The sequence below is a fragment of the Catharus ustulatus genome, chromosome 7, assembly GCF_009819885.2.
Source record: "Catharus ustulatus isolate bCatUst1 chromosome 7, bCatUst1.pri.v2, whole genome shotgun sequence".
NCBI lineage: Eukaryota > Metazoa > Chordata > Aves > Passeriformes > Turdidae > Catharus > Catharus ustulatus.
Window position 1 is genome coordinate 22,809,237 of NC_046227.1, and position 24,957 is coordinate 22,834,193.

The following is a 24,957-nucleotide window of genomic DNA, read 5'->3' on the forward strand; positions in this document are numbered from 1 at the left end:
CAGTGAGTGGAGTGCTGCGACCCAGATGGGCACAGATGGGCTCAGCTGAGCAGCTCATGGGACTGGTAAGGGATGCTCCAGCCTCTCCTGGGCACTGACGCCACTAGCCCCAGCCCAGCCAGTCCCTGCCAGGCATGGCAGGACACCCATCACAGTCACAGCCATGCCACCCTCCAAAGGACATGATGCTGTGCTGGGACCCGTATGGCATTGCCTGGCCCAAGAGCCACTCTGTACTCCAGCCAGGGCAGGTTCTGCAGTAACTGGAGCCCACTGAGCAGCTGGGGGGACCCCAGCCCTGCACAAGAGTACAGGGAAAATGGAGTGGTTGAATGCCAGGAGCTGAGCAGGCACCAGGCAGAGCAGGGCAGGTGAAAAACAATCAGTCCATCTCTTTTACCCAGTAAAAATAGGCTGAAAATGTGACATTTATTAAGTATGATTCTGGTGGAAAGGTCAGAGAGTCCCCATGTCAGGAACAGTGGGAGCCTTGCTGGGAGGAAGCAGAGGCAACAGCCTGCTGCCCCTGCCCACCCCCTGAACCAGGATCTCTTGTGTGCAAGTGCAATGCAGCTGAGGATGTTGCCCATCTCAGCATAGGACTTTCCCCTCTGGGGTCTGCATGGGGTGCTAGGGAGACCCCTCACACTTCCCACATCCCAGGCAGGCAGGAGGCCTAGCATGGAGAGCTGGGGCCGGTGCCAGCTCCGAGAGGCACTGCCAGCTCTCAGCAACCTCCCTGCTCCCCCCCAGCTTCCAGCCCCGGCACAACTGGCTTCGGCAGCCACACATCACAAACAAAAGGCTTTTGACAACGAATGAGGTTTTGAGAAAGGCACTGGGCTCCTGCCCGGCCGTGAGCTGAGGCTCCTGCTGCAGCCACTGCCGGCAAACAGGCGGGATGCTGCTGCCAACTGAGGGGGCCCCTCCATGCACTTCTTCCCACAGCCCCCGAACTCCTGCACACCCCATCTATCTGTACCCCTATTTCCAATGCACTGTCAGGGAGGCTCCCTCTTCCCTCAGAGCCACCTGACATGGCCAGAAGTGGCCCTGGGTTGTGGCTGTACCGGGGTGCCAGGCAGGGAGGTTTGGGTGAGTGCAAACCACCCGCAGCAGCTCAGCCCCAGCCCCGTGGGGACACTTCCCAACCTCCTGCTTAATGGCATGTAAAGAGCGCCATTGATTCCTGTTCCGGCACCCTCAGCTCTGCAGCTGCACTGGCCCAGCCAGGAGTGCTCTGTGCCCGACACCCTCCCCAAGGCACCCATCGGACACTGTGCCAGTGGGCATTGGGCAGTGGCCCCGGGCACAGTGGAGCTGGGGGCTGCTGAGCACGGCACAGCTCAGTGGGGTCAGAAGAGGCTCTACCAGGGCTCCTCTTGCAGCCAGCACTGGGGGCACATTTGTCAGTGGGGCTGCAGGGAGCCTCGCTGCAGCTCAGGGTTGTCCCTTGCCGCTGGGGAGATTTACAGCCCTGCCGGGCTTTATTACATGGAAGATGCTTACGCTGGGGATTTTTTTTTCCCGATAGTTTCTTAATTTGCTGTCCCATAAAGAACGTGGATTTGTGACGTTGAATAGGGGAAGATCATTTACCACTCACGGCTCTTACTTAAAGGATCCGCACGAGTTATTTATTGTGTGAGCACAGGCTGCAAGCAGCAGTGCGAGGGGACATGCTCCAGCCCTGGCGCTGCTCCTGCTCCTGGGCAGGCAGTCAGTGGCAGCCCCACAGCTTGGCCACTCTCGTGATGAAAAACTTCCAGCTTCTGGACAAAGTCCACCTCATACCTAGAGGGAAGGAAAGACTCCAGCACTCCTGCAAGCATGGCTGCAGGGAAGCTCCTTCCCTTCTCCAGTTTCACTGGAGGACAGCCTCTGCTGTAGAGGGTGCTCACTGTGCGGGGCACCCGAGCCATTCGCCCTACTGGGATGTGCTGCAGTCTGGGAGCCCTCCATCACTGCGAGGACATGCTGTGACTCACACACTCACCCACAGCAGAGCGGGTACAAAAGCTTTCTGAACACGAAGGCTCATATGGGGACCCAGAAATGGGACCAGCAAAGCTTGGAGCTTCCCACCACATGAGCAGCCTTGGGTGCCCCTTCATTGGGACCACAACTACAAGGCACAGGAGTGCCCAAGCCCACACAGCACAGCTGGGACTGAACCCGCCTGCCAAGAAGCCTGTGCTGTGTTTTAGTCATTCCCAGGAGGTACAAGGGACTGATTTGGCTTAGAGTAGAAGGCTCCAGCTGCAAATGGTGTGATGCCTTGACAGGTCCCACTGCTACCTGGCAAAGCTTTGGGAGATGTTACGTGGCTGAGAGGTGTATCACATCTTCACCTATCCCTCCCCACACCCATCTCTGCAGCCTCTCCTGCCCCAGGTTCACCCCTTTGCTCCAGGCAAGTGAGAGGTGACACCCCTTTCTGCTGACAGCCCCTGATGCCTCAAAGGCCAGAAATGAGCTGTGGACAGGGTGGGTGGAAGCTTTAGGAGCCCTATACTCCCCTTCTTTGGCCATGAACCCAGGGGTCAGCTGGCACTAGCCATTTTCATTCCTGAAACCTGCTCCAGTGCAGGGTGCTGCTGCACCAGAGTCCATCTCCCTGGGCATCCCTGGGCCATACTTGTGAGCAGATGAAGTAGGGAGGCCAGCTGGTCCTGCAAGGCCACAGGCTGAGAAACTGGGTCCCAGTGAGGGTTCTGGTAGTCACCCTTCACTGCCATGCAGCACAGTGCATGTCACACACTGTCCATGCTGTGGGAAGCCTGTGCTGCCCCATACACCTGAGCTCTGCCCTGTTAACATCACAGTGCGGCTCAGCACACATCAAATCCCACTGCCACGCTGTGCCACTGCCCAGCACAAGGCTGGGCTCGCTGCCTCCCCCACAAACCAAAGCTGTGCAGGATCCTCCAGGAGGATCGCAGGGCTGAAGTCAGCATGGCCAAGCCACGTGCAGGACTGTCCAGCACCAGAGCTTCCTGCTCCAAACCCTGCTGAACCACACTGCTCCCCGGCAAACTCCAGCAGCTGGCATAGAGCAGGCACAGAGCCCAGCAAATCCCCAGGAGGAGTGGGGCTGCCCGCCCGCTGTCACCCGCTCCTTCCCACTCCACTGCAGTGCCCCATGCCACCACCACCCCCCCGCACAAGGCAGCCCCCCCTCCCCCCAAGTCTCTTCCCAGGGACAGCATCACTCTGCACATTGAGCAGGCGTTTTACCGATGGGCACGAAGTGAAACGGAACGTGCTGCATCAGCCATTTCCAGCCCCACGGAGCCTCCTCTCTTCCCCAGTACCCTGCAGAGCCCATGGCATCACACCCCATACCCCGGCACGGAGCGGGGTCCGGCTGGCAGCACAGCTCCCGAGAACGCGGGAGCCAGCTGAGCAGTAGCCCCTGGCAGCCGTAGGAGAGAGGCGGCTCATTTCCAGAGTCATTAAGGTCTGAAAAGGGTCCCATCAGGTATTCCGCCCGTTCAGCACATTTATTTTCCCAAACCACAGCGGGGATTTGTGATTTCCAGGCTCAATATTGGTGAGAGCTGTACACTGGCGGCGGTCGGCCAGGGGCTCTCTGCCTGGGCAGACCGGGCGCTGCCTGCAAGAGGCCCTGCTGCCAGTCCCGGACGGTGAGTGGGCAGCCCGGGGCAGCCCCCTGCTCGCCCGGCTGGAGCCGTGCCTCCCGAAGGAGCGGCTCGGCTTTTGTGCTCGGCATGTGCACACGTGCGTGTGCAATGCCGGCAGTCTCCACATTTACACACATCCCAGTGCTAATCCCGCAAATGCAGGAAGGTTCCCCTCTGTGCAAAGGGGTCTCTGCCTGCCCCCCTGCTCCAGCCCCTCTCCCTGAGTAAAGCACCCTGCGTCAGGGCACTTTGATCCGGGGGAAGAGCAGGCTGGAGCAGGACTCTATGCCATAGCTTTCCCCCTGGCCGCTGCACACCCACTCTGGGGACCACTGAACCCTGCTGCTCACCCACCGCGGCTCCTGCCCCTGAGCCCCTCAGGCACAGACCTGCCGGCATCCCAGTCCTGTGGCGCAGAGCCCTGCTGAGAGCTCCCACGGAGGATCCTCTCCCTCTCTCCATGTGAAACTTGGAGGGAAACTCAAACAGAGAGAGATGCAAACTTCAGCAGCCGGAGTGAGCCAGGGAGCCCTGCTCCGGTGCGACGCGGACAGGTGGGTACCCCCCGTGGCGGTAGGGGCCCCTGGGGAAGCTGAGCCAGGTGTGCACTCACCACAGTGAAATCACGGGACGAGCAGTTCTCGCCGCTGAAGTTGCAGCTCTTGAGCATGTCGTCGAGCTGGTGGCCGGTGCGGTTGACAATGTCAGCCATGTCAGGGTCAGGGTAGAGCAGGTCCGTGGCCTTGTGACCATCCCGGTCCTTGGGGGGCAGCCCGGTCATGTTGGCCAGGTGGAAGATGTCGGCGTCGGTGAGTGCCGAGTGGCGGTAGCGGTTGATGTTGCAGATGGTGATGGCGGGGAAGACCATCTCGCGGATGGCCTCCTCGTCCAGGGCCATGACGTGGGGGTGCTCCAGGTAGAGCAGCGCTGACTTGGCCGCCTGGTAGAGGAAGAAGGCGAGCGAGGCCAGGAAGGCAAATGCCCAGAGGGTCTGGCGCACGCCCAGCCGTCCCGACCGGCAGATGTGTCCCAAGCCGTGCAGCGTGCTGGTGCTGGCGAAGGTGGCCAGATCCCGGGAGCGAGGCCGGGCAGGCTCCTCGATCAGGCTCTCCTTGTCCCCTTCTTCTTTCTCCTTCTGTTTCTCATCCTCTTCAGCAAATTTGATTTTACACACGATCTCAATCGGCATCTGCCCCGTGCAGCTGGTGTGCCCAGCCAGCGAGCTGCCCCCTGGCACAGGCACCGGCCGAGAGCCCGGCCAGGCGCTGGGAGGGGGTTCGGGTCCCCCCCAAGCCCCAGCACGGCACCGGGAGGGCCGAGCCGTCTCGGGAGGGAAGCGCAGCCCCTCTCAGCAGCTCCGAGCCGCCGCTTCCCTCTTGTCTCACTAGTCGATCGTCTCCTTGTGCCTTCGCTTATCAGCACAAATACAGCTGTCAAAAACCCCTCTCTCTCCTCTCCCTCGCTCTGTCTCTCTGCCTCTCTCCTTCGCTCCTCTCTGGTTAAGACCCCAGCAGATACAGGCAGCATTTAGGCATCATGTGCTAATAAAATCCAGGGAATACTTAATAATTCAAGACATGTCAACATTATTTCATCGTCAAATAAAGAGCAAGCGTCAGAGAAAAGAGGCAGTGTGAAGGGCCCGGCGCCTCCGGGGCAGGGAGCCACGCTGCGCCCGCTCCCCAGCTCCGGCCCCGAAGTGCTGCCGGAGCCACTTGTTTGAATGGCTCGGGAGCTGCCGGAGCCGAGCCGTGCCGAGCGGAACCGAGCCGTGCCGCGCCGTGCGATACCGAATCGTTCGTGCCGCGCCGTGCCGCGCCGCGCCGTGCGATGCCGAGCCGAGCCGTGCCGTGGCGGGCGGGGCACGAAGCCTGTCCCCCGCCGTCGCCGCTGCCGCCGCGCTCTCCGCCTGGCCCCGCCGTGCCCCGCCGGCCCGTGCGCCCCGGGGCAGAGCGCGGCGCGGCTCGGCGGGGGCGGGCAGCCTGCGGGCAGCTCGCCCGGCGGCCCCCTCCTGCTCGCCCGCCTGCGGACTCCTCCTGCCTCGGCGGCTCCCTGGCCATTAACCGCCTCCCTGCCGCGGCCCGCCGCGACCCACGGCGGCCAGTGCCGAGTCACGGCCGTCCCGGTCCCGGCCCCGGCTGTCCCGGCGGGATCCGGCCGGCGAGACGCCGCCGGAACGGGGCTGAACACGGGGCGCCAGGGGTGCACTTTTCCGTGCCTCCCCCCGCCCCCGCCGTGCTCCTCGGTGCCCCGGAGCCAGGAGGGCGGCAGTATCGCTTTCCGCACCCCGTGTCCGTCACCCCCCTCTCCACTGCGTTCACTGTGCACCCGGGATGGGCTCCTCCGGCTTCATTTCTGCCCCCCTTCCCTCCCTCCCTCCCTCGCTGCTCTTCATTGTTCCACGGCAGCGCACAAGAAGTGGGGGGCACCGCAGGCAGTGACCAACTCTGCCAGACAGGCTGAGCGGGGGTAGCTCTCATCCTGTCCTGCCCTGCCGAGCCCTTGCTCCTCCCGGGGTCTGCTCCCTCTAGGGCACACTACCGTCGACCCCGCGCACAGCCCCAGGTAGCACCCAGCCTCCGTGCCAGCACTGCCCTGCTGGCAGAGTGACAAGCAGGGTGTCCTCCTGCCCCGTCCTGCCCGCGGCAGTGGGGCTCTGCTAGCGAGGCTCAGTCATGAGGTGATGGGTTCAACCTTGAGGCACCAGCCACATGACACCTGGGTCTCTCTGTTCCCAATGCACAACACCTCTGCCAGCAAGTTTTGATCATTCCCAGCTTCCTGCCTTGGTTTCACCAGCTGTGATGGAGGGTTTGCACAGCTAAAAAGGCTGAACCAAACCACAAACTCACAAGTCAAACAACCGTCTGTGACACTGCCTTGTGGCACAGTGGTGGGGGTAACACCAGCTCCCTGTTCCCAGAACAAGCCCAGTACTGGGTACCACCCCCCCCCTCCCCGCAGCAGACATGGCTCTGCTGAGAAGGTGCGTGCCTGGCAGGGAATCCAGGGTCTCCGGAGGACAAGTGATGAGACAGCCGCCCATGAGCGCGACAAGAGGCCTCGCCTCTCCTCGGGGACTGCGCCGCAGGTCAGCATGACCTTCACTGTGCTGCCAATGCCAACGACAAAGCTTTCCCCAGTCGTCCGGCAAGCGCACATGCATCTTCAATCTTCCCATCGATCTGTGCATGGCACACATGTTTCTGCCTCTGTGTGGGTCAATACAGCATGATAGGCTGCCTCCGGCAAGGAGCACGCACAGCCCCAGCCGCCTGTTTCTCGCTGCCCAAGGGATGCAGCACGCACGTGCCAGCCCTGCACCTTTGGCTCTGAAAGACATGGTAGGAGTAGGCTGGGCAGGTGACCCAAGTGCTGCTGCCACCACAGGTGCCCCAGCCATACAGCCACCAGACCACAGCTGCTTCCACAGGGGCCCCTGGTACTCTGGGGGATGCTTGGCCCAGAAAGGACCATGGGCTGAAAGGGCCTGATCCTTTCAGGCAAGAAAGTGGCAAGAAGTTTCCATGAAACCAGGCAATGGCCAGCCCTGGGTCTTTGGTCTGCAGAGCTGCATGTGTAGTCCCTGCCTGCACCTCTCAGGTGCTGTGCTGGTGAGGGACATGAGGACATGCAGGGTCTGCCAGGCAGGTCACCCCCATAAGCACAGACCCTGAGGTACAGGGGCAAACTGAGGGGTGTGAGTGTGGGACCAGTTGGAGCCCAGTGTTCTGTGTCCTGGACAGTCATGGCATGGGAGCAGGACTGTCCCCTGGCTCCCCACAGGACCTTGTCCCCCATACCAAGGGGATCATATACCCCTGCTTTCTCTGGGCATCTTCAGCTCCACTATCAACTGCCACCTGGACTGGGGACATGTCTCAGCACCATCCCCACAGCATGATCCCCTCATGTGGCCAAAGAGGTAAGTCCTCTCCTGTCTCCTCTCTTGGCTCTCCTCTCCCGTTGTACTCTGCTCCTGCCTGTCCACCCAGCAAGGGAAAATCGGTGTTGGGGATTCAGGGATTCATCCCCTTGCAGGATTACCCGAGGCTAGAGTGCAGCCAGGAAAGGTTGGGATCAAGCTGTGCCCAAGTGAGCGGCACCATAGCACAAGCCCCATCAGTAGCAGCTGCAGACCTTTTACAAGCCATGAAGACGGGAGGACCATGGCTTCACAGCCAGGAGCTCTGGAAGAGGGAGCATGCTGGCAGAGGCAGCGGGGTGAAGGAGCAGGGAGTGGGGAAGCAGCATGGATTAGGAAGCTGGGCAGTAGGGCTTAGTGACTGCTTTCTACTCAGATCAGACAAGGCAGAGAACAAAGCATGAGCTAGGAATGGCTGGTGCTGTCCCTTTGCCGACATGTCTGCAGGACCCCAAGGTTCCGCACCAGAGCCTCACCTGTGGCTGAGTGCCTGCACATGGGGGGCATGAAGCCACATGGGGGGACTCTGTGGTGTGTGCTGGGACTCATCTGCCCCTTCACCTGGCCACATGCAGCTTCAGTCTGTTTGCCCTCTCATGGTCCCTCATCCAGCCCTTGGATATGATGCTAGCAGTCAGGAGAAGCACAATGCCCTGGGCTCCTGAGCTGATTTCACTAGCCACCATGCAAGCAAGCCACAGGATGAGAGAGTCAGCCAAGGGCTTGCCAACAGATTGGGAAACTGGAGTCTCTCCTGCTAACCCCCTTGCCCCCCAGCCAGGGGAATGCTGATCGTCAGGGACTTGGCACAGGGCCCATGTACTACACTCAGATGATGGGGGGAGGCTGCGGGTGCCAGGGAAGACAGGACTGGAATTCGAAATGATGTTGACAAATCGGAGAAATGGCCTGAAAACAATCAGATACAAATTCAAAAGGACAAGAGCTGGGCTGGGGCAGGAAGGAAATCTGCCCAGCAAGCAGAGGGCGACCGGCTGGAGGGCAAGGCTGCCAAGTGGGCAGGAGGGCAGGACAGAGCCTGGCTCAGCAGTGGGCAGCAACATCAGCTTGTCTGAGTTTAACATCAAATCCCAGGACAATCCCAAGTGGATAAACAAGGCATGCAGAGGGGTGGAACCCTCAGGCAGGACGTGTTCTGCAGGTGCAGTTATCTGTGTGAGCAGGAGCTGTTTCCAGATGCCCAGCAGCCAGGCAGATGCTTGGAAAAGCAGCTGGAAGTTAGGAGAAAATAGGAGAAACCTCATTCTTTGGGATCAAACCTCATATGGGAGCTATCAGTTTAATATGGGATGTCTGGCAGCCCTGCAACTGCACTGAACTCAGTGAAAAGGACAACGTTGCTCAGGGCTGCGTGAGAAGGAGAATCATTCGTGAGGCATCTGAAGTGTTTGCTGGCGGCAAGGCCTTACTGGGAGCCCTGTGTCTGGTCCAGGACACACATCAAGAAAAATCCAAATTAATTGTAAAGAGTATAGAGGATGGCAGTAACAGGGAGCAGTGATGGAGTCCAGCTGGAGACACTGGAGGTTTGGGTGAGAGCAGAGGAGGTTAAGAGGTTGCATCCATGGGCCAAATAACTGAGCACAGAAGGAGGGGGTTTTCTACAGCATCAGGGCTCTGACACATCCACAGAACACAGCAGGAGATAGGTGAAGTCTACACATGGGAGAAGCTGGCCCCACAATCTGGAGGGATGCTTGGTGAACCTGACCCTGCTGTGGTGCCCTCCAGCACCCTCATGGTGATTCATCCCCTCCAAGACACAGGCACTGGCTGTTTCTATTCTTAGCCCAGTCCAGATGAAGGTTTGGTTGTGATTTCCCTTTCTTGTCCCTCAGCCAATGGACTGACTCGTCTCCATATCAAGACCCAAACTCCCACTGCACGCCAGCACAGGTGCTGTGCCACTGCAGTGAGCTGACCCTCCCAGCCAGCCTGAGGGGCTGCATCTCCTCAGGAGGGATGCAGGGTATCAGAGTGATGTGTCAGGGGCAGCCCTGGAGGGTGGGGGATATGGGTGACCAGACAATTACAGACCTGGGTGGTCATCAGGCAGCTGTCCAATGGGAGACCCCATCAGGGAGCTCCCACCAGCTATTCTGCTTGGCTAAACTGGTTGGGATATGGATCCAGCTGGCTGAGTCCTTGAACTGGCTGCTACATCTTCCTTGCCAGCTCCTCACACTCCAGAGCTGGCGCTAGCCACGGCCCCATGCCCAGAGGGAAGTGGATCTGGGGCAATCATTACTTTTGATCTAATTGAAAGGAACGTGACTGCAGAGCCCAGCTGGCCGCAGCACTCAGCTCTGCCTCATGCAAGTTGTATCCTCTGAGACCCTTGCAAACACGTTGGCTTAACAAGAACAGCCTCCTTCCATGGCCTCCCCAGCATGCTGCCGGCGCCTGCCCAGCAGGCCAGGCTCTGCAGCAAGGACGGGAAGTGCCTCAGCTGTGGGGAGATGTGGGATGACAACATGTCCACTCCAATTACAGGAGAGTAAGGCTGGCGACAGTGTGATGAGCGTGCCAGGCATCACTGCCTGCTGTGGAGCTGGCTGTGGGGGGGACCACAGGAGCAGTAATGCTGCCTGAACCCCTCTGCACCATCCTCCTGCACCCACTGGGAGTGGTGGGGCTGGGAATGGTGGGAGAGAGCTGTATGCACCAGGGTTGGAGCAGAGCCATCGATTTGAGCACTGTTACCACCTGCTTCATGCTGGGATGGGGAAGATGGCAGCTCCAGTGCTGCAGACCAGCCTCACAGGTGGTCCTAGTCCCCAGTTTGTCCCACTGTGACAGATGAAAAGTCCACCAGGGACAGCAGACACATGGGAGCTGCAGCACCCCATTAACGCACTGACCCTATTTACGTAAACTACCCCCGTTAAACACGATACCTTATTAAATGCTTTACCCCAATTAAGTGCAATACCTTAATTAATGCAACACCCCAATTAAAGACAACACTCCCATTCAATTTATTCCTTCATTAAGCACAAAACCTCAATTACAAAGTCTCTTTTGTAAGCTGTGTGCATGAGCTCGCACAAGGTGCCCTGGACACCTTTTGCTGCTGCCAAGAAAACAGCACTGAGTTTACGTACTTTTGAGGTCCTGCCTCCAGGAATTTAAGGAGTGGGTTTCAGTCAGATCTGAGTGTAGGAGCATCAATTTGATGGCTGAGAGGACAATGCCTGCATCAGAGCTGGGTTAGATCCTATAGACATTCAATGGGATGAAGGGTCCAGTGCCTGTCTGATCATGGGAGAAAAGGGTTTGTGCTGAGCCCAGGCTGATTCCATAGTATTTAACCGTGATGAGCAGTGAGATCTCACTTGTCACCCTCCTGAATTCCTCTTCCCAGAAATGCTTGCCCAGCCAGCTCTTGCTCCTGTGCCCAGAAAGAGGCAGCAGGCAGTGGACACTGTGGGGTTCCCACCTGTGTGCAGCAGTCCCTGCTTCTGGTCCCCATCTGAGACAATCCACATGCCATGGACCTCCACTGCCCTGGCTCTGCCCAGCTGACAGCCAACACTCCCTGTCCATGTTTTGCTCTGACTCTGTCAGTACAAACCACCCCCAAACTGAGCCAGCCATTTGATCACACTGCACAAACATTCTCACAGAGAGAAAACAAATCTAAAAGCCTCCCAAATCCATGCAGAGGAGCAAAACAGAGTCTCCTCTCCAGGCAGATGCCCAAACATGTCAGCACAGAGGGTGTTCAGCATCCCCAGGAGGATGCTCAACCCAGCACCCATCTCCTGACTCCGGATCTGGCAATGCTCGCTGGCCCGTGACCAGAAGGAGATCAGGCTCGGCTGACGCTGCCCTCCAATCCTGCGTGGGAGGAGTGGAGGAAATGGCCTCACCACCCCCAGAGCATTCCCCACGGCTGGAAAGGCTGTCGCAGACGTGACCAGGGAGCTGCTGCATGGCAGCAGGAGCCCTGGCTCTGTGCATGGGCAATGGGATGTGCACAGTCCCTCCTGCCCTCAGCACTGTTAGGAGGGGTAAGACACCCTGGGAGCCATCGCTGCAGCATGCAGAGACAGTCATTTGGTTTTATAGCCTTTTATTGCTGCAGCTGGTTGGTCCTCCCTTCTCCCTGCCATCTTGAGGAGGGCATCCAGGCAGGCTGGCACATGGCCACCCTGAGCTGAGCAGCTTGGGAGTGGTCCACCTTCCTGGGGTACCACTGGGCTTGCACTGCTAGCAAGAACACCAGCATGGCAGGGAAACAGGCTCAGCACCTTGCTGGGACAGTACCCAGCACTGTTTCCCTCACAGCCCCTCTGTCCACAGCCTGAGACCCCCCGCCTCCACCTGCCTGGTGGTTTATAAAATTTTAAAGTTAATAGTGTAATAAACTCCAATAATTATATTGCAGCTGCACCGGGGCATCCTGGGATGAATACATTATGGGAGCTGCAGCAATTGGGCAGAGGGCAGCACTTGGAGATGCTCCAGCCAGTGCAGCCAGAGATGGACAAGCTTCACCCAGTCTTGCTGTGAACAGGGCAAGCCCTTGCTTAACTCCCTCCCAAGGGATGGCTGAGCAAAGGTGACTGGAAGGCAGGCAGCTCACCATAGCCACAGTCCTCCCTGATCACAAGACCCTCAGGAGAAAGGATTTGGGAGGAGCTTGAGCTCCTGAGGTGGCTTACCATCAGTTTCTGATTTATGGGCAGGGGATGCTTGGATGGATGAACTGGACTGGGCCTGGAGGGCTACCCTGCAGCCAGCTGTGGCTCAACAGCACTGGGGTCCATGCTTGGGTGAGCCCCAGCCACAATGTGCAAGCCCCCAAGCACCAGCTGGGTGTCCCCATCCTGCCTCGACATTGCCAGCCCTGGCACGCCCCCATCAGGGCTCTGGCATGCTGGCATGAACAGCTGCAGGCGTGGGTAGCGCTGCTGCTGAACACAGCTGGCACAGCTGGAATGTCATCTCGCAGCCAAGGGGACATGCCAAGAGCTGTGCCTCACTGGAGAGGCAGTGTACAGAAGGATGCCTTGTTGTGGTGTGCAGGGAGGATGACAGCCCCATCCCACCCCAAACAGCCCTGACCCTGCACCAGGGAGAAGGTCTCTTGTATACTGGCATGAGAGTGGAAGGGTGATGAATGCTGCAGGGCTGAAGGCCAACCCAGCTGTGTCAGGAAGCCCATCATCAGGTTCTTTAGACACCTCTGCAGAAGAGTAGCCCGCAAGTAGCCCCAGTGCAGGGTACAGAAAATGCTGGCACTCCAGGAGCACTGGGCAGCAGGGCTGGTACCCACACACCCCACTCCTCCACCCCATCTCTGGGTCTGAGGGATGAGAGAAGCTGGATGGGAGTGTGCCCAGCCAGCAGAGCATGTGGATCTGCCCTGAGAGACATCATTCATGTGCTCCCTCATGCTCAGCTATGCCTGCAGGCCCCATCCTGCCCTGACCCCTGCAGTCATTGGCACCTGGTGCCGGGTCAAGCACCCTGTGCTTCCTCCTGGCCTTGGACTGCTCCTCCTGTCCCATCTGCAGTACTTCACCAAGGCAGCTCCTGCTTCCCATTTGCCTTTCCTAAAAACAACAGAGTCATAAACTGCCGGCAGAGCTGCCTCAGCACAGCAATAGGGCTGAGGTTTTAAATGCACCCAAGTCAGGAGGCTGGGAGTTATGGTTCCCCAGACAGCCATAGCTCAGCTGCATGGTGCCCATGACGGTCCTGCGCGTGCACAGCCGTGCGCCACGAGCAAGGGGCAGAGTTAGTGTTACCATGGGAACCATCGCTCCCCATTTCCCAACATTTGTGTGATTAAAACCTCAACCTTAATGCCATAGCTCCACTGATGGCATATATGTGGGGGCACCCTGCCTGCCCTCGCCAGGCTGCTGGGCAAAGGGGCTGGGAGCCCAGGACTGCCCCTGCCCCTTCATGGCTGGTGGAGGTGTGGTGGACAGACTGGGTCTGCAAGGTGAGCGGGAAGTTGGAGAAGGGGATCCTGGATGGAGTACACCATAGGCACAGCACTCCTCTGGCCACTGAGCACGCTGCAAGGCCCCTACATTGGCCATGAGTGCTGACAGCAAGGCAAGTGCCCACCTGGCTGTAGAGCACATGGCAAACACGGCACATGCGCTGTGCCAGGGATTGAGGAATTGATGCCGTCAGCACCCTGTGTGCTCCAAACCCCAGGCATGCTGCTGGCACCAAGTGAATGTTGCAAACTCCAAACATCTCACTGGTCTTCATGTGCAGCACACTACAGATAGGGAAAACATCTGATTGCCGAGCATCCTGGAAATGTTGACCCCAAAGGTGAGCTGGGCCACTGCAAACATGTCACCATTAGGCACCATGTGCTAGCTCCCTGCAAACTGGCAGCTGATGCTGGGCACAAAGGGCACTGCTGGCGCCACATGTGCCACAGACACTGAAAACTGTGCTGTGAACATGGGATACATGAGGGACTGTGAGTTCTGAGTGCACTGGAGCGAGCTGCACAGGCTGGTGGCACTGCTGATGCTAGAGCTGGTGCTAGCAGTGCACACAGACTGTGCAGCTGCTCCAAAGCGGGCCAATATCCAGCACCAAACACAGGCTGGAATGCAGGAGCACCACTAACATTGTGCAGCAAGCTCTGTAAATGGCAAAAGCATCAGGAACCTTGTGCTGACCACATCATGGGCTGTACTTACAGAGCACACTGCGAGTGAGCAGTACACTGGGCACCGGGGTGGGATGCAGGGCAAGCGCTCACACCTGCGGGAGAGAGCGGGAGTGCACGGGCAGTGGGAGAATGCTCTGAGCACCAAGGCTGAGCCCACTGTCAGCACCAAGGCTGAGCCCACTGTGGGCATCAAGGCTGAGCCCACTGTGGGTATCAAAGCTGAGCCCACTGCAGGCACCAAGGCTGAGCCCACTGTGGGTATCATGGCTGAGCCCACTGCGAGCACCGCACATGCACTGGTGCTGGGCATCAATCACAGCACAGCAGTCTGTCTACACACTCATCACACCACAGGAGTCAAAACACTGAGCACACCGCGGAGAGCTGGCTGGTGGGAGCACAGGCTACGCCTCAAATGCCAAGTTGAACAGACGCAGGGCACACCTTGAATGGAGAGATTACTGAGCGCTTGGCAAACACAAAACCACAGCTGACACCAGATACTGAAGGTGCTGCAAACATCATCAACAGCGGGGTGCATACTCTGAGCACACTGTGTATGCCGAGCACTGCTGACACTGAGTGTAAGGGCTGTGTAAATAACAATGATGCCACAGGTATTAACTGCTGAGCACTCGGCAATTATCAAGCAAACTGTGGGCATCAAGCGCTGCACACACCATGACTGCAAACACACTGCAGGCACCAATTTGACAAATACACTCCTGATAACAAGCATGTGGATGGTGCTGAGCACACCAAAAAGACCATGCGAGTGTGGGTACAGAGTGCCACTGGCTATTGCTGACACCAAACCTGGCGCAGGCACTGGGAATGCTGCACACATCCGCTTGGGCATTGTGTGCATTGCAAATACCCAATATAGCATGGGCACTGAATGCCAACCACATCCTTCACTGGTTCCTAGCTATGTGCTGTGCTGTAAGAAATGTGCCAAGTCACCACCCTCTAAATGCATTGCAAACACCAAGAGGATGCAGACACCACACAGTCTCATGCTGGCCATCGAGAATTGGTCATGCTGCAGTCAGCCCCCTTCCTGTGCCAACCTCAAAGCCCACTGAAAGGAGCAGCTTCTCCAAGTGCTGCACACACAAAAATTGGTGGCAGCTAGTGCTGACACACCATGTCACAAACCCATTCCAGGTCGGCACCAGCAAGTACAGTGAAGGCAGCTCATCCTGGAGGCTGCCAGCCCTGTGGTTCTCCCACACCAGGGTGTGTGGAGTCCTGCCTGTCTCTTGGGGAGCGACAGCCATGCAGTAGTGCCAACAGTGTGGCGTGTGCCGGTGTGCTCAGGGCCTGTTATTTCATTTTCACTTGTCCCATCCCATTAGCACAGCTGTCTGCCACCAGAGAAGGGAAAATTGATGCTAAACGGGATATCAATTTATCATGGAGTGTGTCACCCGCCACACGGCTCTGCCAGCCGAGCAGCAGAGACGCGCTGCACCAGCCAAGCAGCACCTGTAATTAACAGCTCGTCAGCCTCCCCCACACGCTGCAGCCTGGGCACCAGCTGGCGGGTGTGGTACGGGGAATCCCAGCTGCCGTGCCACCCTCCACCGCTGGCCGGGACTCCAGCATCACTCCTCAGGGCCAAGTGTGCCCACCTCCCAGCCAGGGACAGAGGCAGTGAGCAGGGGGTGTGCCAGGGATGCCAGCCTGAAGGATGGCTTGGAAAGCCAGCTTAGGCAGAGAGGTTTGCCCCCTGCCCCAGCCCTACTGCAGCCGTTTTCACCCCTGCCCTGATCCCTCACCGCTGAGGTGTCCCAGCACGAGGCAGAGCTGTAACTCATGTGGAGACGGTGCCCAGTGAGTAACGAGCCAGGATCCCAGCTCCTGGGCATGAGTTACAGCCACTGCCTGCACTCAGTGAGACATCAATCCCACCGGGTGGCGGGGACAGAAATGTAGAGTTCAGAGTGCCGGGAAGGGGCTGCAGGATGGGCCATCAATCCTGGACAGGAGGGTGTGATGGCAGCACAGGCAAGGCTGGAGGATACCCACTGACATAGCCCCTGTCCACATCCCCGTATTTACCCCTGGTCTCCCTGGTCCCCTCGGCCCCAGGAGAATGCAGGCTGTTGTGCCCAGTCCATGCTGCCCAGCTGAAGGGCCGCAGCAGGAGGGATGGGCCAGATGTGGCTTCCCCCAGGCCTGAGAATGCCAGTGGCGGTACTGTGGGAGCAGAAAGGGGAAAAAGGCCCTCTGGGAGAGCCTAGTACAGAGACAGGAATGGCATCCCAACCTGGTGCCAGAAAAATCTCTGGGTGTTTTTGCATGAGCAAGCTCTCCATCCCTGCTACTCCAGGCTGCTCAGCTGTGCTCCCACCTCCCCTCAATGCTGCTGCCATACAGGGGGTGCTGCAATCACACAGCCCTTTCCCCGCTGGAGATGGTAAGAGCAGGACCAAATCCCACCCAGCCTCAGCTGGGCACTACCCCTGTCCTGCACCCTACGTGCCCAAGTGGTGCGGCAGTGGCAGTGGCAGTGGCAGTGGCATGGCAGTGGCAGTGGCAGTGGCAGTGGCAGTGGCAGTGGCAGTGGCAGTGGCAGTGGCAGTGGCATGGCAGGAGGGAGCAGGCCAGCTGAGCTGAGGCTGTTTGCAGCTTTGATGTTAAACACCCTGAGATGAAATGTGTGGCCTGGGGCTGGGTCCCTTGCAGCCAGCCGCTGGCCAGCCTCTGGCTGCGGAGCCGTGCCAGCGCTGGGGCCGATAATTGGATGCATGTTTCTTCCAATGAGTTTGTATCATTTTTATGTAAATTTGACATTTTCCTGATGTTCTGTAATGTGCACAAAGCAAGTGCCGCTCCTGCCGTCGGCAAAGCCTATTTCCTTCCTGTCTGAAGTGCTGTGTTGATTTAAGGGCCTGCTAATACGCGCAGCCGGGCCCCCCCGTGCACACGCACGTGCTCACACGTGGCTCGCTGGCTCCGATCTCTCTCCACCAGCCTCATGAGCTGCTTCCAAGCACCTTACCCCATGTCCTGCACTGGGACAGCACGGAGCTGCACTGCCCAGGACAGCAAAGCACCTTCTTTATCCATCCCGTGTGCCACCGAATGATGCTGCTTGGTTGTTTGGCTCATCCCGATAGAGGTGAAGAGGTTCCCCCATGCCTGGTGAGGAAGGAATGCCGCCAGCAGTCCCTCAGGGCTCTTTCATCTCCTTCTGGAAAGTGGAAGGAATTCAGAGCTCAGGAGCCAGAGAAGGAGGAAAGGAAACAGTGACCAAGAGGCACCTTCCTGGCAGCACAGGGAGATGCTGCCAATTAACTGATTTCAGGGGACCATGCAGTGGGAGCTTTGGACATTGCTTCTTGGAAGCTGCCAGAGCGGCTAGGGTGCATCTGCCCAGGCATCCCGTGGCACTCCTGGGCAGGGCTCCAATGTCCTGGTCACAGACCACCTGCCCACGGGCAGCAGTTGTGGCACGGGGGAGCCTTCCTTGGGGTGAGGGCACCCCCGCTCTCATGTCCCTGGTTTCTCGTGCCGCACAGTTTTCCTGGGCTCTGTCTGTGGCGCAGGCGAGTGGGTTTCAAAGGCAGCGCTGCTATTTAAAGCCCTTATTGTTCGTGTCCTTGACACCGACAGCTACATCCTGCTGTCGTTCGATGTGAGCGCATCCTGGCCCGGCCAGCCAGAGGAAGGCAGCTAATGAAGAGCAAGTGCAAAGACGCCTCTTCTTTGTCCTGTTCACAAAGCAGCTTCCCAAACAGTCCCCCTCCGCCCTTCACTGAGCAGCTATTTATAGTTCCCCTTCCCCGGGGCATGCTGGGAGTTTCCTCCAGACAGTGATGCCCGGGATCCCTTCAATGGCCCACAGAAATGAAGGCTTTGTGACCCCTCAGCTCTGAGAGCTGATAGTAAATCCCGTCCCATCCTTGCATGTCCCCTTTCAGGGGCAGCCATGAGGACAGCTGGGTCAGCCGGGGCCAGAGAGAGAGTGGGCTTCCCACAGGGTCATCTCCCTACGCAGCCCTGGCAGCCAGTGGTCCTGGGGGACCTTCTCCATCTGGGCAGCATAGCTGCTTCTTTCCTCTTCATTCCCGTAGGCCAGCACACATCTGCTGCCACTGCTCCCCTCCTGCCTCAGGCACAGGGCTGCGCAGCTGTGGGACACAGTGGAGGGCTGAGTGCCCCACCTGAACCCTCCGTGCCCGGGGCAGCCTGTCTCCTGGCCCCCCATCACAGCGGGCATCTGCTGTACCCCCGTGCCAGGTGCTGCTCTCTCCAGCGAGAGGCTTTGACAGGAAATTAAAGATTAATGTTCCCCGCGGCACCTGTGCCAGCGGCGCCCACGGTGCTGAGGACGTGCCCAGCATGGCAACCTGGGGGGCGGGGGGGCAGTGTGCAGGCAGGGTGCCCTGGGGCATTGACCAAAGAGCAGAGGGGCTTTGCAGGGGCAGATGAGGGAGGAGGAGGGAAGGGATCCCCTGTGCCCTGTCACTACATCGGGCATGCAGAGCCAGGCAGGGAAATGCCACTCTGCAGGCAGGGCAGCGTAGGGATTGAAGGGGCTAGAGAGGCAGCTGCAGAGCATCACTTGTCTGGAAGTTCTGTGCAGAGCCCTCAGCCCCTTCCCTACCTCCTTCAGGTTGGGGATCCACCAGTCTCTTGAGGGAACACCTCAGGGCAGGCCAGTGGATCCAGCATGTGGCTAAGTGGCCACCTGGCACAGTGAGTTGGGCCATGCAGCTGAGCAGGCAGCACGATGCCAGGAGCATTTCCTCCCTCCCACTGGGAGGGGATTAAGCTCAGCCAAGCTCTGGCTGGCAGTGGCCATGCCCACACTTCTGCATGTCTGGCTGCAGCTGCCTCCTCCACTCCCAGTGCAGCTGGGTATTGCATCCTGCTGCACCCACTGCCTGCTCCTCCCCTGCTCCCTGGCACAGGCCTGTGCCAGATCCCATTGCACTCTGTACCAGCTCCCACAGGCACATACTACGGCCCACGAGGGTGGTGGCACCTGCTGCCCCAGTGCCTGCCCTAGTCATGCACCCACCATGACCATGGGTCTCTTCCCACTAACACCGGGCACCTTGGTGTGCAGGGCTATGGTTTTGTGAAATATGGCCCCTATAAATCCCATCGTGTGCGTGCCATAATTCTCAATATATTTTCAAATATAGTTCAATTATTTTTCCCATATATCATGGGGAAATTGCATTGGCGAGTGGCGGCACTAAGCAGGGAGCGCGTGGCGGGGCGGCATTAATAGGATTGTGCATGGTATTATGCATGAGGTCGTTCAGGACACAGTGGGGAACCTCCCGTGCTCCAGAGAGACGGGAAGGAATAAATCAGGCTATTAGCCCAGCACCTTGCTCAGGTCTGCAGGGGATTAATCTCTACAGCATGTAGAGATCCCAGCCGGGCTGTCTCCCTGGGAAGTCTCCCTGGGCTGTTCCCTGAAACTCTGTCCCACTCTGCCCATGTCTGCCCAAAGCACCAGGGAGCAGAGGCAGTGCTGAACGTACCAGAGTCACCAAAGTGGATGTGACACGTCTCTGGGGAGCGGTTTACCATGACTGCATGCAGGGCAGCTGCTGGGCTGTGTGTAGACACTGGTGTGACACTGTGGGAATACCCCGACTATCTTGGGACTTCTCTGGAAAAGCCTCATCCTTGGCTTGAGCTTGCAGCCTTGTTCCAGCCCTGTGTAAGGCCCTAGCAGCCTTGTGCCCCATGCTGCAGGTGGGCAGGATGGGGTACCCTTGCTTTATCTCGCCACAAGACAGCAGCTCGACCAGCAGTACCTGGAGAGCAGCCGCAGCCTTCAGGACAGGCGCGTATAATCAGCCGGGACAGTCACATTTCCTTCAGTTCTCCATGAATATTTATGCAATTTGTGCAGAGCTGCCGGAGCTGATCTATTGAGCCAGAGGGGAGGTGGCAGCCTGGGCCCCCAGCTTCCCCTGGGTCCCAAGGGAGCTGCCTGGGGCAGGTCCGTCTTGGCTGTGCTGCTGCACACACCTCCAGGACACCACTGCAAGCAGAGAGATGGGAAGTGAGGGTCCTGGGATCAGTGATCTTGGGAATGGATATAAGGGATGTCAGTGGGGCTGGACACTGCTGTGCTGGGTTTGCAGAGGGAACATTGGAGCTAGCCACTAATCCCATGAATAACACCAAAAGCAGGTCCTGGAAACTGGGCTTGTGGACTATTCACCTCCTGCCTGTCCCACCTGGGAGAGCCTGGAAGAATTAGCACCACATGAGCTGCTGCCAGCTGAGAGGGAGCCCAGCATGGAAGCAGCAGGACAACTTGGTTGTATCACTCCAGAGTGGCTCTATGTGAAGGCAACTGGAATTACTAGAGGCCAGGCATCCAGGGCTGCCTCTATTCTGGTAGCACAGGATATTCCTTCCCCTGCATAGGGCTTGGCCCACTAAGCAATGAAGAGGTTCCTGGTGTATGGCAGATGCCACCCTGGCCAGGTCCTTGGGAGGTGCCCCACAGCAGGCAGGGAGGTGAAGGACCTGCAGGGCCAGGGCATGGGTGCTCCCCGGCAAACACAGAGCTGGCAGTGCCAGAGCAAGCAGCGAGTGCAGGTGAGGTTTACAGTAAAGGGAAAAACAAATTATTAATCATGAGAGCAGCCCCAGCCGGGCTGTCAGGGCCGCATGGGCTCATGAATATTCAGCATCGGGCTGAGCACTAAATCTCATTTAAATGTCAGGGACCATTAGGCAGACAGTGAGGGGGCTGGGATGGCAGCTCCCCACTCTGTGCCAAGCCCCGCATCAGACAGAGGGGCTGGGGCTGGGGTGCTGGCACCCCGCTGGCATGGCTGAGCAGGGGCCACCCTAGTGCTCTGTGTGTCCTTAGTCCAGCACCTGGGTGCTCCTTGGGGGTATCTGAGAGCCCCTGACACCTCTGCCAGCCCCCAGTACCTTCTGATTTCTCATGCCAGGGAGGTGCAGGCAGCACACTTGAAATTCCCCTTTTGAACCCATTCTTTGTCTGTGCCAGGGCACCATCCCTCTCAAGCCAGCTGCCATCCATACTTGGGGTGGTTGGTGGCTCCCGGCGGCACCCGCAGCAGCGGCAATGGCAGGAGGCAGCAGGAAGGAGCAAGCACGCCTGGGCACTGCCTCCCTGTGCTGGCACTCACACTCTCTCCAGCTCAGCAGGGGCCTGGCAATTACACAGATACATTTAAGCTCTTAATCCTACTGAAGATTATTCCAAGGTCGGGGCACTAGACAGGTCCCCATACACTGCCAGGCTGTGATGCATCCCTGCTGCCATCTGCCGGGATAGCCCAGCTGAGGGGATGCTGGCACCCTGGCACACAGTGGCTCTTCACGTGCCTGGCCCACCAGCATCTCTCCATCCATGGAATTGGTCAAAGTCTTGAACCTGCTGGCATCTCCTGAAGGCTGGAGGCTGGTGTGGGTATGACCCTGCTTGCAGGCTCTCCCAGGTACCAGGTGCCAGTCACTGGTACCTGCCCCAGCTCTCCAACCTCCCAGCTCCATCAGCTCCCTGATTTTGTCCCACAGTGCTCCATGGGAAGCTTGGGTGGCCTGAAGAAGAGATCTCTCCAGCAGGGCATAGGAAACCTCTCAGACTTGTCATGGATGTGGCTGGGGATCCAGAGCTGCTGTATTCCCATCAGGGTGATACTGAAGCTTAGAGCTGCAGAACAGTGCCTCAGCCGGGGTCTGAAGAACCTTGGCAACCAAGGAGGTGGCTCACGAGTTCTAAAACCTTTTATAATTGCTGGCATTGGCAGGTGATGATCTAAGAGCAACAAATAGCTCGAAGATGATGCAAACCGACCTGGGAGCAGATCTGAAGCCCACTGCAGAGTGGGACCATTAACTGCAGCAGCTCATGCCCTGGGCCATTGCTGGGATCTCCCCCAGACCCCTCCTGATGAGCAGATACGCTTTATGGGGCCTTGCCCTAGCCCGAGGTGGGTAGTGTGATTATAGCTAAAAGGAGGGAAGGTGCCCAAGACAGGGAATAGGTACTTGGCCTGGACAGGAGCACAAGGGATTCCCACTCCTGCACTATGCATTGCTCATTGGAAATCAGCACCCATTCCTCAGCATGGCCTCGGTGCTGCCCTGCCCACTGCTGACAGCTGATGGAGCCCTGCAGGACCTGCCATTTCCTCCCTGGGAAGACGTGTAAATGCTGCAATCCATCACTGTCCTACGGCAGGCCAGCTGGCTGAGGACAGGGCTCTGGGATTGGGTGTGGTGTCTGGCATTACCAGCTGGGGACAGTGGGACTCCTTGGGGCCAGTCGCAGGAGACAGGGAGAGGATGATGCACGCTGCATGTTTGGGTGATGTGAGCACACTGAACCAGCTGGATTCACAATTGACATCAGGCTCACCCTGCTGGGCAGGGGCAGAGACCAGAGCAGCATTTTGTCCGATCTTCACCTCCAGAATCCCAGAATCCCCTCGGCAAGATGCTTCTCCAGCTCGGCACTCAGTCCCTCCTGCTGCGGGCTGTGCTGGTGACCAGCGCTGGGGTGCCCTGCTTTCCCCTCCCAGCAGTGCAGCCATCCCACACACCACACACAGACACAGCCACCTGCACTGCCTGGCACCTCACACTGCACCCCCTCCTCTCACACCCGCAGCCCCATGGAGCTGCCCGAGCCCCAAACCCCTGCATCTCCTCCTATTACGGGTTGGGAAGGTAAAAGAAAATATTAATGATTATTAGGAAGAGCTAAAGCAGAATTGCAAATGTTATTTCTCTGGTAGATGGATGATAGCAGGATGGATGATAGATAGCTGGATGGATGGATCTCTTTCCCTCCAAGCTGTAACCCCCTTCCAATCGCTCCCTCCGGAGCGCTGCTGTCACCTTGTCTCTGCTCAGAAGGGCTTTTACTGGCTCACTGGGGGATGCACGAGAACAGGTTATTAATACATGGAGAGGGGGATGGAATCCATTTGACTTGAAAATAGCTGAGAAACTGAACGGCACTTCTAAAATCTGCTTTTAATCAGAAGGAAAAGAAGAGAAGTTTGAACAATTAGGGAGTAATGAAGAGCTTTTGAAAAAAAAAAAAAGGTCTCTGAAGATTAGCTAAGATTTTTACAGCACTTCAAGCATTTAAAGAGCTATGCTGCTATTGAGCAAAACGATGCAAATATTCCCTGTGAAAATCAGAGGTGGTGGAATTGACAAGTGCCACAGCCTGGATGTCCACAGCCAGGCACAGCACTGGTTTGCTGTAAGCAGCGATGCTGTGCTGTCTGCAGGGCAGGACAGGGCAGGGCAGGGCAGCAGAGGACAGCAGCAGGGCTCAGCTGTGCCACTGCCCGTGAGAGGTAAAGGGAGTGTGGCCAGGAGGGAGCCCCAGCTTGGCCGTGGATGGAGAGCCATGATGGAATCTCGAGTAGAAATGCAGCCGCCATAGCAAGGTGGACCCATCCCTTCCACTCCAAGACCTTGGCAAGAGAAGGAGGGGAGATCCCCTATGGGTTTGGCTTTTGTGGGTCCAAGGATGACCAGCAGATGGTCATAAGCAGAGACTGTTAGCTCCTTCTCCTATCTCCTCCCTGAAGGAGACCACATGGAAAAGCTTCCTCAGGTGCTCCCTGAGGCTCAGAGAGAGGATGACAGCGGCATCCCCTGCCCTGAGCCAAGCCCTGGCCTCCACCACGTGGGGAAGCCGCCAGCCAACCCGTCCGTCCATCCCAGCCGAGCTGGCGGCTGCTCCTTCCCAGTACCTGCCAAGGGCCCGTCACCAGGAGGTGAGTGCGGGGGCTGCACAGCCGTGCACAGCAGCAGCTGGGTAATTTTCATGCTAAGTGAAAAGTAAAGTGCACAGACTCTTTATTAGAGCGAGCACGGTGCGGGGAACAATGAAGGCAGTGATGATCGTTAACTTTCTAATCGGAGGAGAAAAGTCCTCAATGCAATTTTTATGGTAATAACATCGACACTAAAGATAATTGCTCCCCGCGTCGCGCTTAGCGCCAGGAAACTGTTTGGGAAAAAAACATTAATTTGCAGGAACTGAGCCAAAGTTTCCTTAAGGCAGCTGTTCCCTGTACCACCCTGTCCCCAGGCCATGCCAACACTGGCCTCTGGCCGACCCCTTGCCCTTCCACCTCTGCCCGCGGTGACACCGCCCATCCCTTGTGCCAGCCAGGCAGGGTTTGCACCATGCTGGTGCTGTCTTTCACAGCGTCGGTTCCTGGGGCTCAGCCCAGCAGGAAATGCTGGAGACGGTGCAGCCCACCTCTGCGGTGGTGGAAGAGGGCCAGAAACATTTTGGGTGATGTGACAGAGCAGCGCTCATGCTGCAGTAAAGGGGACGGGCAGAGCTGCCCCATGTGCCGGGACCACCGCGAGCAGGGAGGAATGGGAGCTCGCGCTCCCTGGGGAATAATAAGCGCAGGAGAAATTACAGCCAGGTGACATTTTAACGAGCTGGCGTCCTGTGTGGCATTAATATTCCAGGGGCTGCAATTCCCTCGTGGGTGTTTGAGAGATGAAAAAAAAATCCCAGCCCAGTAAAATCAAATAAATAAATCTCTGCCTAAGCGTGGCGTCTCCCCCGCCCCCGGCACGGAGCGGGTGGCACGCGGTGTGATTTCCCCTGTGATCCCCTGCCGCCGAGCAAGCAATCGTCTCATCTTTGAGCGTGGCGGCAGGATGATTTATCCTGGCTCCTGGCGCCCCGGCTGGGGCGAGAGCGCGGGGCC

General features: G+C 58.1%; 1 protein-coding gene and 1 long non-coding RNA gene across 2 annotated transcripts in view; both read right to left on the reverse strand.

Moving 5' to 3' along the window:
- ASIC4 (acid sensing ion channel subunit family member 4) overlaps window positions 1-5,436 on the reverse strand; it is a 28,402-nt gene extending 22,966 nt beyond the window's left edge. Inside the window, exon 1 of the mRNA XM_033064101.2 lies at window positions 4,258-5,436. Coding sequence (XP_032919992.1) covers window positions 4,258-4,833 — 576 coding nt within the window. The 5' untranslated portion in view covers window positions 4,834-5,436. The remainder of the gene's footprint in view (window positions 1-4,257) is intronic.
- LOC116998470 lies at window positions 1,612-4,247 on the reverse strand. Its single transcript, XR_004418409.1, has 2 exons — window positions 4,034-4,247; window positions 1,612-1,794 (listed from the first exon to the last, which is right to left on the reverse strand). It is a non-coding gene; the product is annotated as an uncharacterized LOC116998470 (long non-coding RNA).
- Window positions 5,437-24,957: the final 19,521 nt, after the last annotated feature.